Source organism: Salvia splendens, chromosome 1 (genome assembly GCF_004379255.2).
Source record: "Salvia splendens isolate huo1 chromosome 1, SspV2, whole genome shotgun sequence".
In the NCBI taxonomy this organism is placed as follows: domain Eukaryota; kingdom Viridiplantae; phylum Streptophyta; class Magnoliopsida; order Lamiales; family Lamiaceae; genus Salvia; species Salvia splendens.
Window position 1 is genome coordinate 28,075,849 of NC_056032.1, and position 27,733 is coordinate 28,103,581.

Sequence of the window (27,733 nt, forward strand, 5' to 3'; positions counted from 1 at the left end):
GGTTGTTTGTTCTCTTATATATTAACAATATAGTTTTGGAATAGATGTGGTTTTTACATTTTTTATTTTTTTGATTTTGAAGAATTCACACTAGTAAGACATAAATTGGTAGACTAAAATTGATTAGGTTAAACTTATGTATCCAAAAAAAGACATGCACATACAAACTGCAAAATATATACTAGATATTATGAAAGGATTTTCAATGCCTTTAATACATGGTGTACAAATGACATCAACACTATACACACAAGATATGCAAAACACTAGATGAGTCATTTATGTCTAAAGAAGTGGCAATCAACAAGCAAGTTTCATGAGAATCAAGATCACAACTCCATACCAACTTGTACAATCATACTTACAGAGGAGGGCCTACTCGAGTTCAGAATTTACAAATGTAAAGGAATCGAGTCGAGATGAACGTTTTTACCGTGTTTTATCATCCCATTTCAGAATCGGGATGGAGTAGTTCTTCCGATTCCAGCTGCAAAAGAGCAACCAGCATTCATGAAATTGAACAAAAACAGGGTGAAATATTTGAGAAATTTATCAGTCTACCGTTGCCCGGCTGCATTCTAGTTTCATCCTTCTGTACTCTTCCTGCGCTTGTCTCGAACGAAACATTGCCTGCACTTTGACAACGGATCTCTCGACGCGCTCCTCAGCTTGCTTCCTGCTTGCCTTGAAGAAGTCCTCTTCCGCGCCAATTTCTTCACTCTGATCTTGAGGAGTTTCATCAGGTTGGACTTGAAGCCCACGGAACCCTTTCCTTTTCTGGAGCCATCGCAGTATTGCTTTCTCAAAGACACCCACCGACCAACAGATTTTACGGTATTGCCTCCTGGCTTGGAAACCGCGGAAGTTAGCCTGCATTACAACAACTCGAATGAGAATCATGTCATAACTATATCAGACAATGTATCAATAGATGCCGATCAAATGTTATATATCATTCATGGACGGGGGAATATTTTCTATATATGCAAAATTACACTATTTTCGTGAATTTCATAAACAAAATTTTGTAAATTTCCTTGACATGTAGCAATCTTTCGTAGGTGAGATGCAGCACACAGATGCAATAGAGGATATGGATTAATACAGAACATAAATAGCTCGAGTTACCTGAATTCTAATGGCCTGACGACGCATGTTAAGGAAATCTTTTCGGATCTTCCAAGTACGAAATCTGTACTGAATTCTAGCGGCTGCCGCGATCTTTTTGCGTGTTTCGTAGTTGCGGAAAGCATGCTGGATCCTCATCGCTGCAACTATGTTCCGTGCTTCAATCTCTGGGCTCAATGCCTCAACTGCTTGCGTCTGCACTTTGAAAGAATGATCTCTGAATGCAGCCTGGATACGTGCCGCTGCATCAGCTGCTGTCCGGTAAGCAGTGAGGGCATCCTTCAGATACACTTCCTCCTCGGTGAAACTCCCAGTGTCCACCATGTCGTTCGTGGTTGTTTGCAACGAGCCACTAACGTTTCCAGCCAAGGTCATATCCTTAAATTGGGCCACCAAAGACTTCTCGGCCAGAAACGCTGCCAAACCCTCATGACCACTCAAAGAAGCAAGATCAGCAGCGGTGCATCCACCGGGGTTTTGTGAGGTTGGATCTGTAACTAAATTTGGCTTCGCCCCAACAGATAAAAGGACTGCCACCATTTTCTCCCTGCAATTTAAATATAGACTTGATTATATGGAAATATTTGATGTAATTGGTTTGCTAGCTAACAAACCGTAGAATGCATGGTGCATCCGACCGAATTAGATCCTAATTGTGTTTAATAAACCCTAATAACAGATGAATATATCCTAACTCGGGATTGGTGAACCCTGATTGAGTGGATGCACCATACATCCGGATAACCAGGTTTTAGCAAAAAACCAAGTTGCTGAGATAATAATGTAAGGCAGGAATTAGACACAGCAAACTTATAAGCATAAGAGACCTCGAAAAAATATTTTAACATTGCTAATTGGTGACAAATCAAGAGTCCGAGACCATACCTTCCATAATACGCAGCCCAATGCAGAGCCGTCCATCCATATTTGTCTCGATAATCCAACGATAAGCTAGACTTAGAAAATAGGTGAACTGCCCACGTATACCCAAGAACGGCACACAAATGAATAACACCTTGACCTTGTTCGTCTCGATCAGTAATTTTATACCCCGTAGCCACTTTTTCTAGCAACCATTCATGAAGCCTATTTTCCAACGTCAATTCAAATAGCCTTTCTTTTGCCTGGGGAAAAGACATCTTCGCTTCTTCGATCATTTTGCATAATGTCCCCCATTCCTGAGAAACGGCGGAAGTTTTTTTCACGAAAACTTTGGCTTCCTTTAAAGCATTTTGGGAGGGTTTAGACGAATAAATACTCAAGTCCTTGGATGACGAAAACAGAAGACGAGAAAGTCTCAACTGGAGCTGAAATTCCTCCCAGTTGTCAGTATTTTCAGCTGAAATGAATCCTTTGGGTTGCATAGGAGCACGGAATTCAAAAGTAAGGACTTGACTGACTGGTTTACACCCATCTAAAGTCATGAATAGATTCACCAATCCAGGAGCTTGAGATGAAATTAAACATCGGTATACTCCTGCTTGTACAACTTCTGCTGGAACAACAGAATCTCCACACGCGAGGTACAACTTGGAATCTTCATAGTGTTGGTGTCCGTCACTGAAAAAACCGACTACCAAGATCTGCATAGCAACCATTGAGTTAACAATCTATTTTCGGCAGAAATACTAGTTGAAAAATCAGAAGTCGTACAGGTAAATTCAAACAAGAACACACTCTATTTTTATCTTTTACTGCAATTTGATTAAGCTTATATGCTTGCATCCAATCTGCTGATTTTCGTGCAGCTTATATACTGTAATCTATATACTTTTTTTTTTATTTGAACACCTCAATTCTAACAATTGAAGATATATGAAGACAATAACTATACCATTTTCCCTGGCATATCATTCATTCATGAATTCTTTATTCATTCTCATAAGAGTCAAAGAGTAGGACGCAATTGGCAAACCACAAAGAACCTTAATATTTTCACTATTGGACGTATACCAAGAGAAGAAACACATAGTAAGAAAAACAATGACAGAGTGATAGTGGAAATGACCTTTGTCTCCTCGGTCGAAATAGCCCATGACGGTGAGATATCAGTTACAGTGAATATCTGCCCCAATGGAGAGTAGCGATTATTATCCTTCATGTTATACAAGTAGGATTGATGCGGATTCAAAAGTGAGGGTTCCAATGAATGATTATCAACTGATTCCGGGGATCCTGCAATCACATGTGTTGTTCCGAAACCATCCTGTGATTGGTAACCATCTGGGCCCACCAAATGCATGCCATTACCAACCCCACCTAAAGTCACCAGTCCGGAAATATTAGTATCCGAACTAAAAGTCGTGTCATGGTCCACTGTCTGGTAGGATGAATTGTTGGGAATGTTGCAATTCACTGCGCAAGCAACCTGTCCGGAGAAACTGCTGTACGAGCTTTCTGGTGATACCTTATCAGTTGATTGTGCATCGGTCTGCAATCAAAATGCTTACTAGTAATTCTTAATCAACAAAAGCAAAGAATAAGTGGCACAGTCTTCAAATATATCAAACATCATTGATCCACTTACACTAATTTTATAGTTGTTCATGTGACATTGATTTGGCAACTCAAACCCTGCAGTATTTGCAGCTGCAAAAAGAGATTAAAAGAAATTGAATGCACAAACAGTTAAATTGAGCAATTTGTCAAGAAAATAAGCATATAGGGATAATACCTTCTTGTGTTGAACAGTGATTGTTGGGATCAATTGGCACCACAAGCTCATCCCAGTCAAGAGTATTGATCTCATAAAGTCGCTGTTCATGTGTTTTAATCACCACACTGTCATTGCGCACTGAAATATCAGAAGAGATGAATCGAACATTAGTCATAGTTCACCTCAAATTCTTCAGATTGAAAGTGTATAACAAATAATATGAAACATATGACTATCTGTATTCAATAAAGGAAATTCAAAGGAATTGCTACTTTGCTAGACAAAAGTTTCAATCATCAGTTGTGACTAGCCGAAGCCTCTGTTTTTCTAAAAAAGAATACATCTGTTTCCAAAAGAAATGACCTGGTTAAAGGGAGTATCACAACAAATTTGAAATTACCTAAGACTGGCATGCTTCCATCATAATACATCGAGTCTATTGCAGGCTCGGATCCTTCTGGCAAAGTCCAAGTAGTTAATGGCGAGTTTACAGGTGTGGCTAGGGAGTTCTGCAACTACATCAAAGGACAATAAACGCTAAGTTGCATTCAAGTGCCAATAATTGTTAAACTGAGGGACGACAAACCTCTTGAGTCTCACGATAATGCACAAGGACAATATTTTCCAATGACCTGAAACAGATGCAGGAGTTACGGGAAACTTACTTTTTAACTTAATACTAAATTTTACATATCCCAGTAACTGTCTAAACTCCAGCAGAGTTCAATAACTACATACTTGTCGAGCAGCCAGTAACATCTGCGAACAAAAGTAGTATTGTTTTCTCCGTGTGCATAGTATACATGTATTCTTTCCTCATTGCCAACCTTCATGACAACCAAAACAATGCTGGCATGTCAGTAGAGAACCTAATATATCAGAAATTCTAAGTATCAAGTAGTTCCTCTTCGTGCAAAATAAAGAAGAAATAAAATTTTAATGTATCCTGATACATAACAAAGAGACCTGTTTCTAAAACAAGTTAATCAAGAATAAATGCATTAGGAGCACAATAAAGTACAATACCCACAATAAACTATACTCCCTTCGTCCCAATTACTCGAGTTGTGTCATTTCCCTCTATGGAAAAAAACAACACATTTAAACTCTCTTACTTTGAACTCTCTTCTCTCTGCTGCTTTATTCCCTCTCAACTTAACCATTTGACACCATTTTCTTAATCTCGTACCTAAAAGAAAAGACTCAAGTAACATGGGAGATGGGACGAAGATAGTATGTAACTGTCTCCTCTGATACAAAAATAAAAGAAAACCGCACTTTTAAGTGTTCATGAGCTTCTTTAACTGTTTTTCCATCCTTCTTCTTTTTCCAGTTATGGCCATCTTTCCGAAAATTCCGAAGCATCTTGCGATCAAACAACACAATTGTGCCACCTATTTCACCATAACTTCATAAAGTTAGTCAACCTGATATCAATCTCCATCCATATTTGATGTGTGGAGAAATGGTTCAAGCAATTACGGATGTTAAATAAACACATGAACATGAGAAAGTATTACTTGTTGGCAACTTCATGGGTTTGACGTAAACGGTAAAATACTTGTGGTTGCTGAGGATAGCATGAATCTCATTCGGTCGGAGCCATCTTGATGTGGCTTCCTCCGAGATATTCTTGAAATCCAAATCTGTCCATTTATCGACGTCCAATGTTACAGTTGTCTAACGTATTCAACATACGCAAGCACTAAGTCAGCTGTAAAAGTCAATCTAATAATACAAGCAACAACTACTCACATAAACATGCAAGATTAAAGTTATTTCTTTATTTTGGACAACCAATCATCAAACTACTCCTCCAATAAAAGCAGATAAACAATCAAAAACAGTACATATATACTCCATTTACCACTCTACAAACACATCACAATCAACAACTCTCATTAGGGAATCACTACCTTTTCCACTAGAAAGTAGGCCAAGGTCCAAATCCCCCAGCCACCCTAACTTATGATTGGTCAAAATCAGACCAAAAATAGGCTATAACAACTAACCAGCATAAGAAACCCCCTCCCCCTAAGACTTCAAGATTAAAGATAAGTGAAGCTACAGAAACCCTAAACCTAAATGTTGATGATGGAGTACGTACTAAACAAGCCCAACAGCAGTAAAGCCCAAGACAGAGTATCAGTTCGGCATGACTAAAGAGTATCAGTCCGGCGTGACTAAAGAGTTCAGTTCGGCACAACCAAAGAGTTCGGCCCCAGCCTACAGCTCGGTGAAAGCCAACTCATCAAGCTCTGCTCTCAGGTCGGCATCAAGCTCTACTCTCAGATCGGCAAAAGCTGCTCGGCAATAATTCAGCAGTTCGGTCTCAGTATTCGACCGAACTAGGAGATAGTGGACTCATGCAGGATTTCCACCTCCACTACACCGACGATCTATTTAGTGGTGTCAAGCAGTCATTAACTCATGCAGGATAGTGGACCCATGCAAGGTCGCCACGATCTCCACGACATCCACTACCTAATAAATGCTGCATGCCACGATCTTGGTTCACTGTATAAATAGAACCTAGGTCAGATAGATAAGGTCTCTTTTTCTTCTTCTGTTAAATTCTAAAAAGCTCTCTAGAGAGAATATCATAAAGCAGGCCAGTGTTGTAAGCTGTAATTCGCAGATCAAGCAATACAAACCTGCCCCCATTTCTCCCCGTGGACGTAGATTTACCTCAGTAAATCGAACCACGTAAAATCTCTGTGTTGATCTTCATTTATTTCCTGCATTTACAAACATCAAAAATTCGCCGCTTCATCACTGGCGCCGTCTGTGGGAAACAGAGAACCAAATTTGTGATAAAGCGAATTTTTGACCCTTTTTCTACTCCAAAAAAAAAAAAAAAAAAAATGCATACCAGATCACATAACACCCATAATACTGTTCGTGATAACCGTGAGGAAGCTAGTCCAGCTCGCAGGTCTGAAAAACGGCCTCGGGAGACGTCTACCTCCGGTTCTCACGAAGAAGGAGCAAGCCACTCCAGGAGTCATCGCACCGAGTCTTCCCAGCAGCCCAATTTGAACGAGGCTGTCAAGCTGTTCTTGGCCGAGAAGCAGGAGGAGTTCTTAACCTTCCTGCAGAAGAGCCAACAGTCGGAGAAGACAACGGCGGATTCTCCCTCCTCATCCAGACATGAAAGTCACTACCGCAGTAGTGACGTGTCTTCCAGGAGAAAGAATCCTCAACCCCGACATGTTCCTCCTCGGTACCGGAACCACAGGAGAACTCCATCTCCTCCGTACCGAAGAGATGTCGGGTTCGCCATGTACGGAGCATTAAAGACTCCATTCTCGGACGACATCACCCGAACTCCTTTGCCGCGGAACTATCGGACACCGTCAATGACTTATGACGGGCTAGAGGATCCTCATGACTTCTTGGGACGCTATCAATATAATATGGCGAACCAGGGTCTCAATGAGGTCCACATGTGCAAGCTGTTCCCCGAGCTGCTCATCGGGAACGCCAGAAGGTGGTTCGACAGCCTTCCTCAAGGCAGCATCAGATCCTACCGAGATCTCATGGATGCTTTCCACAGGAGGTTCTTTCAGAAAGCGGAAGCCCGAATCACTTCGGCTCAGCTGCTTTCTATACGTCAAGGTCGCGACGAAAAGATCAGCGACTTCCTGACGAGATTCCATAAGGAATGCCTACAAGTAGATAATCTCAATGATCTACTTGTCATCTCGGCATTCCAAAATGGAATCCTGCCCGGAGCTCTCTACAGAAAGCTCGTGGAGTGCGGTCCGCAAACAGCTCAAGAAATGTGGGACATTGCGGACCAGTTTTCTCGTGCGGATGAGGCAGACCGTCGAAAACGGTCGTTAGACAGCTCATCCCAAGGAGACAAAAGGAAGCCCGATCAAAGCGACCAGGTGCTTCCTCGCCGAACTCCTTTTGAAAGAATTCAAAGGGCACCGGTACAAGGCAGATTGGGGCCACGTCTCAATCCTGAGAAGCCGCCCGCTCAGTTCGTACCATTAAACAAGTCAAGAGCGGAAATTTTCGAACTACATTCCGATATGTTCGAAAAACCAAAGCGGATGACGAAATCAGCCGCACGGCGACTTCAGGATCAATATTGCTCCTTCCATCAAACCCACGGTCACGATACCGAGGAGTGCCGAGATTTGGCTGCAGGTATTGATGTTCTTGTGAAAACAGGAACGTTAAAAAAATACCAAAGCAAGCAGCCGAAAAAGAACAAAAAGCAGAGAGGTGCGAACTGCAATCCTCAGGATCCGAAAAGGCATGAGGATCCCGAAGACGACGACGAGCCGCAATATGATGGAGTAATCCTGACTATTGATGCTCTCCCAGCCGGGAAGACTAAGTCGTCCCTAAAAGCAGAACGCAGAGGTTCCAATCAAGAGGAACCAACACATAAAAGGCTGAAGAAAGACGAAGTGATTACATTTTCAGATGCCGATCCCGTCCCAGCCATCTCTCCTCACCAAGACGCTATTGTCATTCAAGCCGGGGTGGCAAACAAACTGGTCCACAGAGTATTTGTGGATACAGGAGCGTCAGTCAGCATTCTTTTTAAAGAATGTTTCGATAAAATGGAAATGGATCCAGCTCGGCTCAGTCCGGCTCCACTTCCTCTGAAAAGTTTCGCCCAGGAGGACACCCGCCCTGAAGGTATTATCAGCCTTCCGATCACGGTGGGAAAAGCGCCTACAAGCTCCAATACGATGATCGAGTTCTTTGTGGTGAAAGCTCGGTCTCCGTACAACATCATCCTGGGGAGGGACTGGCTCAACACAGTTCGGGCCGTTTGCTCTACTTATCACCTCACCATCAAGATCCCCACTAAAGGTGGGATAGCGGTCGTCCGAGGTGATCAAAAGAGAGCAAAAGAATGTCTGCAGATTGCGCTTAAAAGTGCCGAGCAATCACTTCGGCACCATCAAGCATAGCAATCACAGCAACCGGAGTCGGAGGCAAGCGAGATGACCGAAGTCACTTCAGAGCCGAACTCAATGACCGTTCAGTTATACGAAGATGATCCATCCAGAACGGTCAAGATCGGCTTCGCAGGAACGCCTCTACTCCGGGAAAAGACCATTCAGCTCCTCAAGGAGTTCAAAGATGTCTTTGCATGGTCTTCGTTGGACATGACCGGAGTGCCCCCCGAGGTAATCACTCATCGGTTAAATATTGATCCTTCAATCCGGCCAGTAAAACAGAAGCAAAGACTCTTTGCGGCAGAAAGAAGCCAAGTCATCCATGACGAAGTCCGCCAATTACTAAAAGCGGATGTACTATTCGAGGTGAAATATCCTTCTTGGGTGGCCAATCCTGTGATGATCAAGAAAAAAGGAGGAGGATGGCGGATGTGCATAGATTTTACCGATCTAAACAAGCACTGTCCAAAAGATTGCTATCCCCTTCCGAATATAGATAAAAAAGTAGAAGCTTTGATCGGCTTCGAAATTTTCTGTTTTCTTGATTTATACAAAGGATATCACCAAGTGTTGATGGATGAGAGTGACGCTCCGAAAACAGCTTTCATCACCGATTTCGGCATTTTCGCTTATAAAAAGATGCCATTCGGTTTAAAGAATGCCGGAGCCACTTATCAAAGGATGGTAGACAAGCTTTTTCGGCACCTAATCGGGAAACAGGTTGAAGTGTATGTCGACGACATAGTTGTCAAAAGCAAAAGCACTTCGGAGTACGAAGACAACCTCAAATCCACTCTCGACGTGCTCCGAAAAGCCAACCTCAAACTCAACCCCCAAAAATGTACCTTTTTGGTAGATTCAGGAAAATTTCTGGGTTGTTGGGTTTCAAAGGACGGACTCAAGGCAAACCCTTCAAAAGTTCAAGTCGTACAAAACATGGCAATGCCGAAGTCCATACATGACGTGCAAAGGCTAACCGGATGTCTAGCCGCACTGAATCGATTCCTTTCCCAAGCAGCCGAAAAGCAACTGCCGTTCTTCAAAGTGTTGAAAAAAGCACCAAAGTTCGAGTGGGGAGCCGAGCAGAAAAAGGCCTTTGACGAGCTCAAAAGTTATCTAGCCGAGCTTCCTATTCTCTCTGCTCCAACCGAAGCCGAAGTAATATTCTTATACTTAGCGGCATCAGATCAAACCATCAGCGCGGTGCTTGTACGAGAAGAAGGCCTAAAGCAGTTTCCCATCTACTTTACCAGCCGAGCATTAAGAGGTCCAGAAACAAGGTATCAACCTCTGGAAAAAATTGCTCTGGCGTTAGTAAATGCAGCAAGGAGACTGCGGCCATACTTCTATGCTCACAAGGTATGCGTCTTAACCGATCTGCCTCTTCGGCAAGTTTTGACCAAGCCAGAAGCATCAGGCAGAATCGCCAAATGGGCCATAGAGCTGGGAGAACACTCAATCGAGTACCTACCTCGGAAAGCCATCAAGGGACAAGCCTTGGCAGATTTTCTTGCAGAGGCCAAGTTCGATCAAGCAATCCCTGTCATTGCCGAACAGAAAAAGTCTGCCAATGCCGAACTAGCACAGCCCTTGGAATCCGAAGTAGAGCCGCCAGACTGCTGGAGCGGATTCGTAGATGGAGCTTCAAACAAGATGGGAAGTGGAGCTGGTATTTTGCTCGTCGCTCCCGACGGACACGAGGTAACCTACTCACTTCGGTTCCTATTCCCCACTACTAATAATGAAGCCGAGTACGAAGCCCTCCTTGCCGGACTCCAGTTAGCGCAAAGTCTGCTCGTCAAATCTCTCAAAGTCCATTGTGATTCACAAGTCATAGTAAATCACATGTTGGGTACAAGTGAAGCTCGTGACGAGAGAATGAAGAAGTATTTGGACAAAGCGCAAAGCATCAGCCGAAGTTTCTCCTATTTTCGGATAATCCGCGTTCCCAGAGCGGAAAATAGCCGAGCAGATACTTTAAGTAAGTTGGCCTCAGATCCGAGCTCAAAGGCGGAAGAATTAATGCATCGAAGCATTGATGAAGCCGAGGTACATTCAGTATCCAGCTCGCCGAACTGGATGACGCCGATCTTGCAGTATCTGGATCAAGGACAATTGCCCGAGGATAAGAGAGAAGCTCGGAAGATCGCGTGCCGAGCACTTCGGTACGAACTTCATGAAGGAGTCCTCTTTAGAAAGTCTTACCTCCAGCCGTTATTGCGGTGCGTAGGACCAGAAGAGACGGACTACATCCTCAGAGAAGTTCATGAAGGATCGTGCGGCAGCCACATCGGAGCTAGAGCTTTAGCTAAAAAAGTTCTAAGATGGGGATATTATTGGCCAACCTTGGTACAAGAAGCAGTGCAGCTCGTCAAGACATGCCCGAAGTGCCAAATCCATGCAAATATCCCAAGGATGCCGCAGACCGATCTATCCACTATGCAAAGTCCTTGGCCTTTCATGCAATGGGGCATAGACATAGTGGGACCACTTCCTCAAGCTCCTCGGCAAATGAAATTCCTAATCGTTGCCGTGGACTACTTTACGAAGTGGGTGGAAGCTGAACCATTAGCTACGATAACGAGCTCGAAGGCATTGGATTTCGTCTGGAAGAACATAGTGTGCCGATTTGGCATACCCCACATCCTCAACTCGGATAACGGGACTCAGTTCACCGACAAGACGTTCAAGAATTGGTGCCAAGAGCTGAATATTCAACAGCGGTTCACTTCGGTCTCTCATCCACAAGCAAACGGACAAACGGAGGTAACAAATCGTATCCTGGTGAAGGGGTTAAAAGCTCGGTTAGAACAAGCCAAAGGACAATGGGTAGAAAATCTCCCTCAAGTCCTATGGTCCTACCGAACTACACCCACAACCTCCAACGGTGAAACTCCGTACAGTCTGGTATACGGCACTGAAGCCGTAATTCCGGTGGAGATCGGCGTACCCAGTCCCCGAACTCTAAATTTCTCCTCAGAAATGAACGACGACGGACTGAGAGCCGAGCTAGATCTTGCCGAAGAAAGAAGAGAATTGGCATGCATAAAAGCAGCCAAGTACAAGGAGCAAGTAGCCCGGTATTACAACCAAAGGGTGAAGAAGCTGCAATTTCAAGTAGGAGATCTCGTCCTGAGAAACAACGAAGTAAGCCGAGCAGAAAAGCTGGGCAAGCTCGAACCCACATGGGAAGGTCCGTATCGGGTATCAGAAGTCCTCGGCAAAGGGTCTTACAAATTGGCTCACATGTCAGGAGAACAGGTACCCCGAACATGGCACATTTCCAACCTCAAAAAGTTCCATTTGTAAGAGACAGTCCGGTCAGTCAGTCTTGAGTCCTGTTTGCTCAATGTGCTTTATTTGGTTTACTTGGTCTTTATTTGTCTCTGTGCGTTTTGTTTGTGTGTTTTGTCTGTCTCTGTGCGTGTCGTCTCTTACAAATGTTACTGAGGTATCTTGTTCTTCGAAGGCTGATCCCCTTCTTAGAACATATACAAGCTAAACAATTATGAGTCAAAGCTTCTACAGAAGATACAAGACCACAATTCAGCTTAAACAAGCAGTTCGTCTGAAACGAGCTGCAACAAGCCCACGATTGTGCGTCAAAGCTTCTAAAGAGGATACAAGACCACAATTCAGCTTAAACAAGCAGTTCGTCTGAAACGAGCTGCAACAAGCCCACGATTGTGCGTCAAAGCTTCTAAAGAGGATACAAGACCACAATTCAGCTTAAACAAGCACTTCGTCTGAAACGAACTGCAACAAAAGTCCAATTCTCGCGATAAAACTTGCCTGAATTAGGACTAGGGAAAGTCCGATCCACGCGATAAAACTCGCCGAATTAGGACAAGGGAAAGTCCGATCCCCAAATTAGGACAAGGGAAAGTCCGATCCCCAAATTAGGACAACGGAAAGTCCGATCCGAGCGATAAAACTCGCCAAATTAGGACACAAACCAAGTCCGGTCAAAGAAGAGTTCACTTCATGAGACCGTGGACAAACATCAACTTACCCCATACTTTTATCCAGAATGCCGAAGTGATTCACTTCACTTTTCGGAGGGGGTAGTGATGGAGTACGTACTAAACAAGCCCAACAGCAGTAAAGCCCAAGACAGAGTATCAGTTCGGCATGACTAAAGAGTATCAGTCCGGCGTGACTAAAGAGTTCAGTTCGGCACAACCAAAGAGTTCGGCCCCAGCCTACAGCTCGGTGAAAGCCAACTCATCAAGCTCTGCTCTCAGGTCGGCATCAAGCTCTACTCTCAGATCGGCAAAAGCTGCTCGGCAATAATTCAGCAGTTCGGTCTCAGTATTCGACCGAACTAGGAGATAGTGGACTCATGCAGGATTTCCACCTCCACTACACCGACGATCTATTTAGTGGTGTCAAGCAGTCATTAACTCATGCAGGATAGTGGACCCATGCAAGGTCGCCACGATCTCCACGACATCCACTACCTAATAAATGCTGCATGCCACGATCTTGGTTCACTGTATAAATAGAACCTAGGTCAGATAGATAAGGTCTCTTTTTCTTCTTCTGTTAAATTCTAAAAAGCTCTCTAGAGAGAATATCATAAAGCAGGCCAGTGTTGTAAGCTGTAATTCGCAGATCAAGCAATACAAACCTGCCCCCATTTCTCCCCGTGGACGTAGATTTACCTCAGTAAATCGAACCACGTAAAATCTCTGTGTTGATCTTCATTTATTTCCTGCATTTACAAACATCAAAAATTCGCCGCTTCATCAGTTGACTAACATGGCTCAAACACCTCCCAAAATGTACCAAAAGAACTATCAACAGTTGGAATTCACGCAAACACAACGTGGGCATGCACAGATTAGCTAAATTTGAACCTTCCATGGTTCGGAAGCCATGAATCTCCGACCCAACGAGTCCACCCGGCACACTGTTACCCTCCATCTGTAGTCAGCAGATCACTCCACGAGTCCAAAAACTGTAGAATTCCCCAATAATTGGATGATTTAAGCTCAGGGAAGTACCGATAACCAGCAAAAGGGCAATCTTTACTTCGTTAGGCTTAAGAATTCATGCGTGGGGGCAGTGAAGAATTGAAGAAAAGGGGGTTTGAAAATATTGGGCTGTTTTTCAGTGTGAGAAATTGGTTGTTGTCACGTACAATAAATGTGATATGAAACGAAGTTATTTTCCAGCGTATATATATTGCATTGATTTTCTGATATTGTTTGGTCAGTTTACTTTGACTGGATGCATTATTTTAATATCGATGTCATTCCCTTGTGGAAAATGGAAATCATGTGGAATGGAACTGGTGTGATTGTCAAAATGGATATCCGAGAATTGGATACCCGCTATCCAATTTTTTGGATTTTGGGATCAGCTTCGGGTATAGAATTTTTAGATTACCGATACCCGATCGGGTTACACAAATTACCCGATTTTATTTTTATTTTTTTAATTTAATAAATTATGTATTTTTATTATTTAAAAAATCAAATGTACTCTCAAAATCCTTCACTCTTAAGTTACATTTAGGGTTAATATATGAATTGTGATGTTTACTATGGATGAATAATGGATGTTACTTATGAATTTTGTATTTCTAAAAATTTGTAATATGAGTAGTTTTTTATCTTAAATTCGAACTACTTCAAGTTTGTATCAAATTCGAACTACAAGTTTGTATTACTAATAGTTTGTACTTCCCTCTGTTCCATAGTGTGGAGTCATTTTGCCATTTCGGTACGTTTCATATTAATAGAGTCATTTTCTTTTTTAGTAAAAGTCAACACATCTATTCTCATTTACTTTACTCTCTCTCACTTTTACTTTAGTATCTCTTATTTTATTATCTCTTTATCTCTCTACTTTTTTCATTTCTACTTTATTCTTATATTACTTAATTCATCTAACACAATTTTTCTTAAATCACTTGCCGAAAAAAACGCATCCACTACTATGGAACGAAGGGAGTAGTTAATTTTCTTTAAAAATTAATAAAATAAATAAAATAAAAATCCACAATCGGGACTGGATACCCGAGTTGGGTATCTGGGTACCCTAAATCATTTTCAAATCGGATATCGGATATCGGATATTGAATTTTGGGAAATATGGGATTGGTTGCCCAAATTTTTCATTTAATACATCGTCTCATTTAGCTGAATATTCTCATTTCATTGTGGTATTTTAAGCGTAATTTAATTTAAGTTTGAATGTTATTGTAATATATCTAATGCATTTGGATTTGCAAATTGTGCAACTTTTTATTTAATAAATACAAGAGTGAACTACATAAAATATCTCTGACGTTTTCATTTGTTTCACTCCAGACCCCTGACTAAAAAAAATATCGCCACAAGTCTCTGGCCTTTAACATAATCACATATCGTATATTTGTAGCCATTTTTCGGACTAAAAGACCCTTATGCCTTACAGGGCATTTAAGACATATTACCCTCTCTTTGCAGGCCTACTTTGCACGAGGCTGCACTTTTGCAGACATTAGGTCTGCACCTTTGTCAACTCAAATTTGATTTGTCCCAATTTCGTGTAATGTCGTGCACTGTGCATCTATATTTTAAGTGTTTGAAATTAATTTCTCTTCTTCCTTCTTTCTCTCACTGTAATTCAACATTCCATCGTGTTTCGTCGTTTGAACTCTACCGTCGTATACTCTGTTGTAAGATCCCAATTTAGGTAATTTCTTCTCTCGCACTGAAATTCGTCCTTCCATTGTCTCTCGTCGTGTTATCCCTACCGATTTGGGTCTGTTTTTTGGGTTGAATTTGCAGCTGAATTTGGTTGTATTTAATGTAGGGTTTATATGTGTTTGGCAGGGTCGTGCAATTTTTTTGGGATTTCATTTCAAATCAAAGTTGATGTTCGAATTAATCTGTGTACTTCCCTCTACATTTTAAGGATATGAAAGTATTTTCTATTCTCTCATCTCAATTCATCCTCCCATTTTCGTTCGTCTAATGCGTGTGATCCCTGCCGTCGTATACTCATTTTTCAATTCATTCTCTATAGCTGAGCTTGAGATCGCAATGTTGGTAACTTGCACTCTAACCCATTTGGGTGGATTTTGTAGCTGAATTTGGGTGGATTTTGCAGCTGAATCTGGATGTATTCAATTTAGGGGTTATGTGTGTTAGGCTGTATCGTGCATTTTTTTGGGACTTTAATTTCATAAATAATGACGTATAAGTTTTGTAATATGTTTAGGTTTTAATTTCCAAATCTAATTCAGGTCGTTCTTGCAATGTCTTCTTCAAGTTCTCAATCGTTCGGGTCAAGTTTCAATTGGGATTGGGCTCGTTCACAGATTGTGAACTGTAATCACGATCTCGAGGCTGAGCTTGTGACATCTAGGACGACTGCTAATCCTGGTTGACGTTACTATCGTTGTCCAATATGGAATGAAGATGATTGCAGATTCTTCTGTTGGTTTGATGCGGGTCTTTCGCCAAGCCAAGACACTTACTTTCAAAGAATCAAGCTCGAACAATACAGGTTTGAAGAATAACTCCGATGCAAGAATATTGTGGAAGGTGTTCTTGAAGATAAATTACCCATGAAAAGTGACGACTGTGAAGATATGAAGTTAAAATTGAGCATGAAGACTGAGGAGTGTGCACGTCTTAATTTAGAAATTGTTAGAACCAAAAAAACGTCCCGAAATCTGAAGATTGTAATATTGTTTTTATGCGTTGTAATTATTTTCCTAATGTAATGGTAACACTTTCTTTCTTCAAGCAATAAGTGACACTTGAATTATTGTACAGGAATGAAGTTACACACTGACGAATGAAGTATACAACAAACAACAAACCGGTCAGACTGACTGGAATTTTAGGAAATGAAAAGTGAAAGATTGAGCTTGAATACTACCTCCTGGCTTGACCGAGTAGATCGACGTGTGCTAGGCCTTGTACCAGTGGAATTGGTCTACAACAAATAACAAACCGGTCAAATTGACTTACAATGTTTATGAAATGAAAAGTGATCTTGACTACTACCTCCTGGTTTGACCGCATAGACCGATGTATGCTAGGTTGTTCTCGCCGAGGTAGAGTGGCCTGTAACAAACAAACCATTAAAATACACAATTAGCGGGTAGGGCATTCATATAATCGTAATGAATAATACCTCTTCATTTTGAAACACGTTAGCCGACTCAGTCCTGTCACCGCAGTCCGTTGTGGTGGGTCACTGGGCTCACTAGGCTGTGAACTCTGTCCAACTTCGGTTCGAGCATCTACACGGGGATCATTAGTGCATGTTCTTCGGTTATGCCCATCTTGTCCGCACCGGCGACATCTTAGTACAAAGGTTCGTCGTAGTGACTCAGATCCATTCGCGTGATGACGAACTTGGGGTTCTTCACGCCTCAGTTTCTTTGGCCGTCCACGTTGTCGCTTTGTTCTCGGGGGTGCCAGTTCAAATCCAACTTCAAAAGTCTTCGGCCAATTATCCATCCCATTGATTGGGTAGAGGACATTCTCGTACAGAAGCGTCATTGTGGACCGCAAATAATAGCGGGAGACATAGTCTGCTACTCCCTTCCCATTCTTGTTGATTGTAGCGATGGCGTGAGTGCATGGGATCCCAGTCAACTGCCATAATCTGCAAGAGCAAGTAAATTCACGCATGTTCACTGCATACTGGCCTGACGGTCCCGACACTTGGTACGAATCTTTTCCGTTCCATGTTGATCTCCAAGAAGAAGCCCTCACCAACAACTTATCCACATTCCCTTTGATAACGGGTGGCAGTGTGTGATCGTATGTCTTGATCCACGGGCGTCTAATCTGTGACCTCTCCATTTTATTTGTCCGGATCTCCTCCAACATGGTGATAATGGCCAACTCGCGAGCAATTGCTATCTTCGAATTAAAGGTCTCGCATATATTGTTGAGGATAACATCACAACAAACATGCGGAGAGAAATAAGCCTTCACCCATTTTTCTTTAGGAGCAACACCGAGTAGGTATTGATGTGCTTGGGGATATATAATCCGCAGTGCATCCATCCGCTCCACATACTATTCGTGGGTTGTACTCGAAGCAAGCTTCCACAATATCTCCTTATAATTCTCCCCGATGAATCTCTTCTTGAAGTTGTTGTATATGTGCTGCACACAGAAGCGATGATCGCTCTGTGAGAAATCCTCAAGGATGGCTTTTGCAAGACCCTACCAAATGCATGTAACACAACACCCATTAGTACATGTATAAGCCACAACACAAACAGAAAATATATAATCACAATCGAACTACTACTATATAGGCCAAATCACAACTAAAGTGTTATTATTTAAAAAATCTCAATTAAAGTATACACGTTTTACTGAAATCACATTACTCGTACCTTTTGCTGATCAGACATGAAGACAAATCTTGGGGCATTCTCATGTATGTGGAGGTCCTCTGCCAGATAGCCGAGGAACCATTTCCACTGATCATAACTCTCAGCCCCAGTCACTGTAGCACCCCGGAAAATTGTGACTTATTATTATTATTATTATTTTTATTTGATGGCTTTTTTTAATTAATATGGATGTTGAATGAGAATTCCTTTGTGGAAATTGAGTCTCTATGTGTTTGAGTTAATTATGTGAAATTAGTTGTTGTGAGTTATGTGAGTTAATGTGATTAAGCTTCCAATGTGTGAATTAACTTAAATGGGATAATGCATAATCATTCTAGCCATTTTATTTGAAATTTTCGGCCCTCCTATTTATTGGAAATAATACTTTCTTTCTTGGATTTAATTAATTGCTTTGGGATATTTATCCAAATTAAATCCAAACCAAATTATGCCATCCCTTGAGATTTTCAAAATCTCCTAGTAATTAGGAGAATGAATTATTTTGTGGATTTAATTGGTATCTTGTTTGTCTTCTTCCTTGATTTAAAATCCAATTAAATCTTACCATATCTTACCAAATTTAAATCCTATTCCTATTTGATTTGAGGATTTAAGTATTTTTTTTCCTTGATCTCTCCCATTCCACACACCTACTTTCATTTTTAATTGTGGGATTTTATTTTATTCCCTCATAATTTAATTATTTTATTTAATTGTGGGATTTATCCTAGACTATAAATTAAAAGAACCCTAACCCTAGCTCCATTATTTACGCCCCTCTCTCCCTCTCCTCTCTCCCACACGTTTTTCCCTCTCTTCCTCTCCTTCTCTACCAATCATTCACCAATTCCTTGTTCTTGCATCATTGTGGAGTTGGAAATTCAAGATTTCTCGAAGAATCGCATCATTCGTCATTCCTACCGATTGTTTTTGCAAGAGAAAGGTATACTTGAATCATCTTTCTCATTCTTACCATTGAATCCATGTTTCTTGATCCCCTCATGCATATAGCGAGTGTAGAAATCGTAGATCTAAAAATTAATCGGTTGGGAATGATGTTTGCATGAGAAAGTATGTGTATGTGCGTTTATGTATGTGTATGTGTGAGGTTGTGGATGATTCGTTGGAGAATGATATGTGAATATATGAGAACATGATTGTGAGATCTTTTTGAAGCATGATTATGTGTTGGAAGCATGAATATATGTGTTTGGATGAATGATAGATAAACCCTAATTCGAATTTGTGAAGCATGATGTGGTGTTCGGACAGTAGATTTCGACGTGTGTTTGACCGACCAAACGATCTTATTTTGGCACGAATTTTTAACTGAGTAATACTTGAGATGTGTTCTGTGTTGTTTATAAATTTCATCCTCTTTTGACGAAAGATGAATTTTTAATGAATTTTTAAAGTTAACTGCGCAGTTCTGTCAAAAATTATATTCTCGTCCAATGAGTTTCGTTTTTTATTTTACCGACCTAAAATGTGATTTTGATGTGAAATTTTAATTGGATAATCTTTGATGTGTCTACTGTGTTGTGGTAAAATTTCAGCCCCAACGGAGGTCGGATGGATTTTTAATGATTTTTACAAAATGACTGCGCAGTTCTGCCAGATTTCTGTCATGTTAAAATAATACTTGTCGTCAAGTTTGAATGAATTACATGATGCATGTGTGATTAAGGAACGTATCTTATGGCGTGGTTATGTGTTTTACGTTGAGGTATACTATGGTGTGTTTCCTTATGTTGGTGAACTTTTGGGATGGGTAATTTAAGAAAACGATGAAAGGAACGATAGAACATGCATGATAAATTGTATTGATGGAAGGCTGATTGTGTTGTGGTGTTGACAAGGGTTGTTGTGCGTACGTGAGCACAAGGAACGATGGTTGCTTTTGAGTTGTGTATTGTGTTGTCTAAGCAAGCGAGGTGGACTTTCTTTTACTAAACTCTTTTACGTTTCAAAAGTATGATTGTGGAGCTACAAGGGTGGTTTAAAGTGTTATGTCATGCCGTGATTGTTTTGATGTTGAGATTGTTGCCTGATGCCTAGTTTGTTTGAGCTTGCTCCGTTAGGCTATAGGGCTATGTGTGATGTTGAGATTGTTGTCTGATGCCTAGTTCGTTTGAGCTTGCTCCGTTAGGCTATAGGGCTATGTTGAGATTGTGCTTGATGTCTAGTTTGTGAGTTCGTTCCATTAGGCTATAGGGCTATGATAAACGAATTCGGGTCTGAGTAGGGCCGCAAACCCTATCAGGCTGTGTACACAGATGGGATCGTGAGCCGTCCTTGCTAGTCGGCCGGTCTCGTGGGCGAATAGTGTGGCCACACTTTCATCGCACTATGGTAAGAGGATGTGAATGATTGATTGTTGAGAAAGTGGGGAGATTGTTTTGCCTGGCCAGGCTATGAAAATGTTTTTGTGATACTCGATGATACTTCTTTTCTAAAATGTTAAAACTCGAGTTCACTATGGTATGGATGACATAACTTTTATCAAATATTTTGGCGTGTGTGTTCACTGAGTATATCAAATACTCAGCCCTGCATATGTTTTCTTTATGTGCAGGTTGAGCGGGGTATTGCGATGGATGTTGAGTCGGCTTAGGAAATTTGGATGCGTTGTGTCTTCATACATAGGCGTCATCCTATGACTCTCTTTGATAACTTATTTCCGCTGCTACTTTTGAAAACTGATGTCACAAGAGTTTACTTTACTTCGTATGACTTTATTGTGTCAAATACTTTGAGACTTTATTCCGCTACTTACTTTTGATAAACTAAAATATTTTTGTAGACTAAAGTATTTTCCCTTTTGGAAGTTAATCAAATTTTTGCATTTAGTGTCAACTTTTATTGTGTCCCCCATTTCTTCCCCGCTCCTTAGTCCCTCCCCTCGTCACGTTTTCCCCGTCTTCACTATCTTTAGTAAGGGCGGCCGTGACAGTCACGCCCACGCAATAGGCCGCCAACCGTTGTTCTCGTAGTGTATATGCACACTAGAGTCTACGTGTGTCTGTTCCAATTCAGCTTTGTAGTCGAACAGTCGCCTATATTGGAGTCCCGCCTTGCCAAAAATACCTTTTAATGCACTGTCTCTTGCGCGATACGCCTTCATCCTACCAACTTTTAGCCCGAACTCCTCATCCACACACTGCCGTATAGCTGCCAATGTAATGTGGGGATTCGCTTTGATTTTCTCCATGTAACGCTCAGCTAGCACTTGGAGCCATCTCTGATCCAACACTTGCGAGCACGTGTGAGAATGATCTCTCTGTATATTCACAACCACAAATCTGTATTGTTGTGGGTTTCGATCTTCCGTGCATACACATACCATTCACATGCCTTGCCTTTACAAATGGCACGGAGTCTCTTGCCATCATTTTTGGATACATGTATACGTCGTCTGGTCATTATCGCGTACTGGCGAACGACCTGATAGAAGAAATCCCGATCCTTAAAAAAATCACCAGGCTTCCATGCTAGAACCTCATTTGTCAGCTTGAATGGGGTGTACTTGATACCCTTTCTACGCAACCCTTCCAAATCCTCTAGATCTTGTAGATCTTGTAGCTCATCAACTGTTTCTTGCTCGTATAGAGGGTTTGCATCCGACGTGTTCCGTTTCTCCACAACAGGGGAAAACTTTCGCTTTTTCTTGGACCCTCCACTGCCCTCACCAGACTGCTGTCCAGAACCTTGTGGTTCGATCTCCGGTTCCGCCTCCTGTTCCGGTTGTTGTTGCCGACATAATGGCTCGTAGTATGAGGTAAACATCTATTCATCGCGACACATGTTGGCCAACGAGATAAAATGGCCGACCTCATCAGTATTGTCATCTTCATTACTTCCCTCATTATGAAGATGACATCCATCGGGAACATAATCAATGAAGGATAATAAACATCAGCTTCATCCACCTGATGGGGTACTTCTCCCACCACTGGTACGGGTTGTTCAGACGCTGCTTCAGTTTGAGCTTACTCTTGCACATGGGTGTCAGCTTCGGACATGAACAATTCATGGGTAATGTCCTCAACGATTGGAAAGAAATCATTGTCTACACGTATGTCCGGCTGTGATTGACAATCACCGTCCATGACCGGTTTGTACACGTCTTCATCTACAGTTGCAGGTTCTATCAGCATGGACACTTGGACCAATCGGCTCGGAATGGTCCACAGATGAAGGCCTGGCTACATCCTACAATACACAAAATCACAAATGAGGGACACAAAAACGTACACAAATGAGATACGCTAACTATTCATAAAATCACAAATGAGGTACCAAATCAATTATGTAAATCACAACTAATTACCTCTGGTACGTGTGCATGCAAGTCACCACCTCCAACTTCGCATACTTCTCCAACATATCCTCCTCCAACTTCTGCTATACGTTCAACGTCTGGTGCTGCAACTGATACTTCTCCAACCTCAGATACCGGGGCTTCGGATGGTACTGATTCGGATGATACCGCTTCAAATGCATCCACGAAATTTTAACTAGCTACTTCCACGTCCCTCTTCCTCTGAGCACGATCATCTTCTAAACTCTTCGTAAGATATTCCTCGAACTCAACATCCATATCATACCAGCCAATCATCAAAGGCTTACTCCGATGCCCTTGGAACTGACCCCCCTGCCTCCTCTTCGTTCTGGGTTTTTGCACTGGCACATTTGGCTCGGTTTCTTCGATCTCTTCAATAATGACTCCTGGGGGTTTTGCCGCCCTGACTCTGAGAAGCTCTTGCGCTTCATCCTTCATTTTTTTCAATATAGTTTTAGCCCGGGTTATCTCCACAACGTAGATGTGGACTAACTTTGTCGTAGTAGCCGCCACTTTGAGGAAATCATCCAGATGTGTATCCTCAACAATGGGCAACAAATGGCCGCCGATTATAACCCCCTTGCAGTCATGACTGTACTTTGGATCACAATAATAGAACTCACATATCATCTTCCTATCATACTTCAACTTTAACACCATATTCGAGAGGTCTATGAGTGCGAAATGGTTTATGTTACAGAAATCGAAGTATGTCAAATACCCACCAACATACTTTTTCTCATCTTTAGTAGAGAAGAATAAACCTCCATGATGGAAAGCAACCAAAAACTTTCTAGGTTCTTCCCCTGTTAAGAAAAATCAAAAATCAAACCAAAACATCCAAAAGAAAATCACAAAACATTCAATTTCTGGAGCCCTAAATCACAAACCGAGGATCAAAATCAATTTCCGGAGGACCAAAAAATATTCCCAAAAAATCAATTTCATAAACCCTAAATCACAAACTGAGGATAAAAAATACAAACTTACTGTATTCGTCTTCTGGGACGAAAAAATCCAGCCGAGGATCTCGGATATCCCAGGTTTCTTCTTCCACATCTATGACCACCGGTGCATGTCGCGGTGGTGGTCGCCAGTGTGGTGACGATGGCAGGGGTGTGGGTTCCTTTTTATGGCAAGACGAATTACATCCCGACGATGCGCCTAACGATCTAGTGCGCTTCCGTTTGGGCGCCATTCATGCAAGATAGATTTTTCCAGATGGGAGCAGAGAGAATGAAGAGTAAAAACAATGTTTGTGGATTTTTTAGGCGGGGTGGGAGAGTGAAAAGCGAACTACCTATTTTGTGAAAATTTTAGGCGGGGTGGGAGAGTGGTCAAGTCCGAAAACAATGGGTTGTGAAATTTTTGAAATGTATTTGTTAAATCACAAATGAAGTATGGTATACGTGGCACATATATGTGGTGTCTCGGTACACAGACCGCCGCTGACACACAACCATCATAACTGACGGCTGACGCACAACTGTCAAATCGCGTCAGATCGCAAGCCGCCACTGCAGCATGCAGGCCGCCACTGCCAAAGTTCGTGTGATATGCCCATAATGCCCTTTTAGGGCTGAAGGGCATTTTAGTCCGAAAAACATGATATGTGATTTATGTTAAAGGCCAGAGACTTGTGGCAATATTTTTTTTAGTCAGAGTTCTGGAGTGAAACAAATGGAAACGTCAGAGACATTTTATGTAGTTCACTCTAAATACAAATATATTAAATATGTATGGAAGTATATTTCTTCCCTCTCACAAAATAAATAGAAATTTTGGAGATGACACGAGTTTTAATACAAAAATGATAAAGTAAGAGTGGATAAAAGAAAAAGTGATTGGAGTATTGTTAAAAGAAAATTGGACCCACCTCATAAGAGAAAAACATGCTAAAAAGAAGATTAATATTTTTGTGGGACTGCCCAAAATGCAAAAGAAGGCTATTTTTATGTGACGAATGGAGTATATAATTCAAAAGTATAAAAAGAATAAGTAAATAAATAATAGTACCTCATTTTGTTCACAAAAAATAGTGTTCGGATGATACCGGTTCCAATACAAATTGATAAAGTAAAACGGATATAGAGAAAAAAAAAAGTGATTAAATTGTTAGCGAAAGGAAGCTTACTTCATTAGAAAGAAAAAACTTACAATAAATAGATATAGAATAGTTTTGGTAGACGACCTTCAATGAGAAAATGATGACTATTTTTCTAGATGAAAGTAGTTTTTTTGGGCTTGAGTTTGTTTTAAATAATTGAAGTAGAATTACCGTATTAGATTTAAATTTAGAGTAAAGGGTCGGAAAATCAGATCATAGTTTTTTATTTTGATTATGATTCGAAGTAGAAAAATCATGGTGAATAAGAACCGACAATCAACTAGCACAGGTTCACTTAAAAAATAGTAAAAAAATAACTCATATGTCCTAAAAAAATTAGGAATTTTTGTAACAGCACAAGGTTTAATACAAAATTAGTAAAGTAGGAGAGAGATAGAAAAAAGTGTATTAGTAAAAAATATGTTTAATTTTTTTTATTTATTTATAAAGGACAGAAAAAAATGAATGTGTATGGAGTATAATTTAGGGGGACGGAAGAATTAAGGGCATCCACAATGGAGTGCCCTAAGGCGCACCACGTCAGCAGTTTTATCCTCCTACCCTCCCACCTACAATGGGGCGCCCTAAGGCGCGCCCTATATGTTTTAATATTGTTTTGTTAATTAATTTAAATGTTTTCAAATATATAATGCAAACTAATTTAAAAACACAACGAGTAACCAAAAACCGGTGAATATTGCATTAATAAATACACAAAAGTTACACGATTCAAGTTGGCTAATCTACGCAATTCCCAACTTCCGGCAGAGCCTCATCGATCAACCCCCGGAGAATTTTGGCTTTGGCGGGGTCCGTACACTTCTTGAGGCCCTTGTGCGTCTGCAACAACGTCTTCGCCATCGAGGCTGCTGCCAACGACTCATACGCGGCGGCCGTCGCGCTCGGGGCAGGGATCGGCGATGGCGCGACGGCGGTCGAGGATGATGTCGCCGCCGCCTTCCCCTTGGTCTTCGCAGCCTTGACGCCTATGGGACGCAGGGAGGACATCGGTGTGTCGGTACTATCGTGCTCGGCGGCTTCGCCGCATTGTAGCGAGTGAGTCGATATAAATGGTTACTTGGATGAAAGTTGCCAAGGGTTGCCATCATCTTTTTGGTGGAGGTCCTTCGGTCTTCAAGAGGTCATTTGTTCACTCCTCAACTTCTTCCATTTCGATCCCCCTCGTCCATTCTAATTTTGTTCTATCTTTTTGTGGGATGTAACACCTATCCTTTTTAGTGTAAAATTTTATTTAGTTTCAATGTAATGCGTTTTATGTTTTTGTTGTAGTGTTTTTAGTTTGTTGTAATTTCAATTGTGTTGTTTTTTACAAGAACAAGTCTTGGGCTAATTTTGGAGATTCACATCATCGTCCGCGACCATCGTCTGCCAATACCGTAATGGGGCGCCCGATGGCGCGGACGATAGCCCATCGTCCGCGCCCATCATCTGCCGAGCCTACAATGGTGCGGACGATGGCGCGGACGATAGGCCATCGTCCGCGCTTCAACCGCGGACGATGCATCAGGCGTGGCGTAGGCGGGCACCCACAATGGGGCGGACGATGGCACGCATCGGACGTGCCATCAGGCGTCCCATTGTAGATGCCATAATATTACTACTACAAAAATATTTTATTTGTTATGGCGGCAAACACAAAAATATCCCCAACAAATTTCCGAAACCATCCTTCGCGAAAATTAAAGAAATTGATTTCCAATGGCGCCTTTTGTGGTGAGTGATATGCGCGGACAGAACAAGCCCCTTTCAGTAATTTCGCAATGCCGCGCGCCTTAGGGTTTTCATATAATTATATATATTAATCCTCAAACAAATATTCTTATTCTCAATCGCCCCCAATCATTTTCTCACTCTACACTCTCTGCTTGTCGGTTCTCTTCTCAATCATCAGCCCAATCTCTCCTCATTCTCACTCTCCCAACCTCTCAAAAACCCTAATTCCCCCCTTCACTCCTGTGTATTTTCCGTTTAGAGGTAGAGAGAGAAAAATACAGTCAAGTTTTGTGATGAAACTTCACTGAAGATTGATTTTTCACGTCGATCGGAGCTAGTGATCGTATTCTGATCTGATGCGTAGACAGTAACCGAGGTGCGATCTCAGTGACTCCGATTGATCGATCAAACTCGTCTCAGATCTTCGGCTAATCATGGATCTGAGTGATAAAGTAAGTGATCGCCTCTGTAAAAAATCACGAGCGGCGATCAGAATGCGTCGATTGCGTTTCTGATTACTGATTTTGTGTGTTTTTTAGGGATCAGAGTGTGAGGAAATGAGTAGCCAAACACCTACTCCAGATAGGGTTTCATCCGACGGCTCCAATGCCAAGTCATGTGTCGATTGCGGCACCTCCAAAACCCCCCTATGGCGCGGCGGTCCAGCTGGACCCAAGGTACACCCACCAAACCAAACTCTGTTTCACCAATTCCTTTTTTTGAATCACGAATTGGAACCTTATTTTGTTGTTTTGCCTGCAGTCACTGTGCAACGCGTGTGGAATTCGCAGCAGGAAGAAGAGGAGAGCAATGATGGGAGTTGCGAAGGAGGAGAAGAAATGCAAAAAAAATGAAGCGATTAGCAATCAGAGCAGCAGCAGCAACAACAGTTGTACCACCAGCAGTGGCGATAGTACCCCAGGGAAAATTGGGGATTCGTTCAAGAATAAGTTGTGGGATTTTGGTAGAGACGTAGCGTTGCAGAGGCCGAGATCGAATACGAATAGGAGGAGGAAAATTGGGGAGGAAGAGCAAGCGGCATTTCTCTTGATGGCTTTGTCGTGTGGATCGGTTTATGCTTAGGGGAGTTGTACAACTTTTCCCTCTTTTTTGCCCCTTGGAAATTTGTTCTAATTTAATTTTTCTTATAGATTACAACTACTAGTTTTTTGAGAGTATTGGGTTGGTTGAGTATGTTTGTGAAGATTAATTGATCAAAAACTGAATTTAATGGTTAATAATCTATGGTTCTAATTTCCCCAAACAAAGGTTGAATTTTAAGAATGGTTGTCTATAATAGGACCGTTAAACATTTAGTAATTAACAATTAATTTTATGAGTATGAAATTTGTGTTGTGTTTACCTCTTTATTATTGGCAAGATTGGAGGGAACATATGTTGGTTTCGAAATTCTGTTGGATGTAAAGTTAGACAAAAATTTTGATCACAATTCTTCCCTCCAAGTTTCAGTTTGGATGTTTAT

The 27,733-nt window shown here is 41.6% G+C and overlaps 3 protein-coding genes across 5 annotated transcripts; 1 reads left to right on the top strand and 2 right to left on the bottom strand.

Moving 5' to 3' along the window:
- Window positions 1-161: 161 nt before the first annotated feature.
- LOC121746391 (calmodulin-binding transcription activator 6-like) lies at window positions 162-13,839 on the bottom strand. 3 transcript variants are annotated; one of them, XM_042140209.1, is made up of 13 exons: window positions 13,569-13,839; window positions 5,305-5,430; window positions 5,063-5,178; window positions 4,523-4,611; window positions 4,371-4,416; window positions 4,185-4,293; window positions 3,803-3,922; window positions 3,656-3,717; window positions 3,137-3,559; window positions 2,014-2,711; window positions 1,129-1,675; window positions 562-870; window positions 162-487 (listed from the first exon to the last, which is right to left on the bottom strand). In XM_042140209.1, exons 1-13 carry the CDS (start codon window positions 13,633-13,635, stop codon window positions 443-445), a joined length of 2,757 nt encoding a protein of 918 aa, XP_041996143.1. In that variant the 5' UTR covers window positions 13,636-13,839; the 3' UTR covers window positions 162-442. The 3 variants fall into 3 exon arrangements, with proteins under 3 accessions (XP_041996143.1, XP_041996134.1, XP_041996152.1); XM_042140200.1 differs by having other exon boundaries at window positions 4,185-4,299; XM_042140218.1 differs by lacking the exon at window positions 13,569-13,839 and adding an exon at window positions 6,439-6,490 and having other exon boundaries at window positions 4,185-4,299.
- A 2,966-nt stretch (window positions 13,840-16,805) lies between these two features.
- Window positions 16,806-17,729, bottom strand: LOC121764068. Its single transcript, XM_042160174.1, has one exon. It carries the CDS (start codon window positions 17,727-17,729, stop codon window positions 16,806-16,808), a length of 924 nt encoding a protein of 307 aa, XP_042016108.1.
- An 8,647-nt stretch (window positions 17,730-26,376) lies between these two features.
- On the top strand, window positions 26,377-27,488 carry LOC121797709 (GATA transcription factor 15-like). Its single transcript, XM_042196394.1, has 3 exons — window positions 26,377-26,702; window positions 26,790-26,927; window positions 27,013-27,488. The coding sequence occupies exons 1-3, from the start codon at window positions 26,685-26,687 to the stop codon at window positions 27,331-27,333; spliced, it is 477 nt and encodes a 158-aa protein (XP_042052328.1). The 5' UTR covers window positions 26,377-26,684; the 3' UTR covers window positions 27,334-27,488.
- Window positions 27,489-27,733: the final 245 nt, after the last annotated feature.

What these genes read in the sequence shown, in the direction of transcription:
- LOC121746391 (XM_042140200.1), bottom strand. Translation starts at nt 13,635, where the DNA reads ATGGAGGGTAACAGTGTGCCGGGTGGACTCGTTGGGTCGGAGATTCAT. An exon ending in AAGCTCATGAACACTTAAAA is followed by an intron (nt 4,612 to 5,062) that starts GTGCGGTTTTCT and finishes GTTGTCATGAAG; the next exon opens with GTTGGCAATGAGGAAAGAAT. An exon ending in TGAACAACTATAAAATTAGT is followed by an intron (nt 3,560 to 3,655) that starts GTAAGTGGATCA and finishes TTTTGATTGCAG; the next exon opens with ACCGATGCACAATCAACTGA.
- LOC121764068 (XM_042160174.1), bottom strand. Translation starts at nt 17,729, where the DNA reads ATGGATGCACTGCGGATTATATATCCCCAAGCACATCAATACCTACTC.
- LOC121797709 (XM_042196394.1), top strand. An exon ending in GCGGTCCAGCTGGACCCAAG is followed by an intron (nt 26,928 to 27,012) that starts GTACACCCACCA and finishes TTTTGCCTGCAG; the next exon opens with TCACTGTGCAACGCGTGTGG.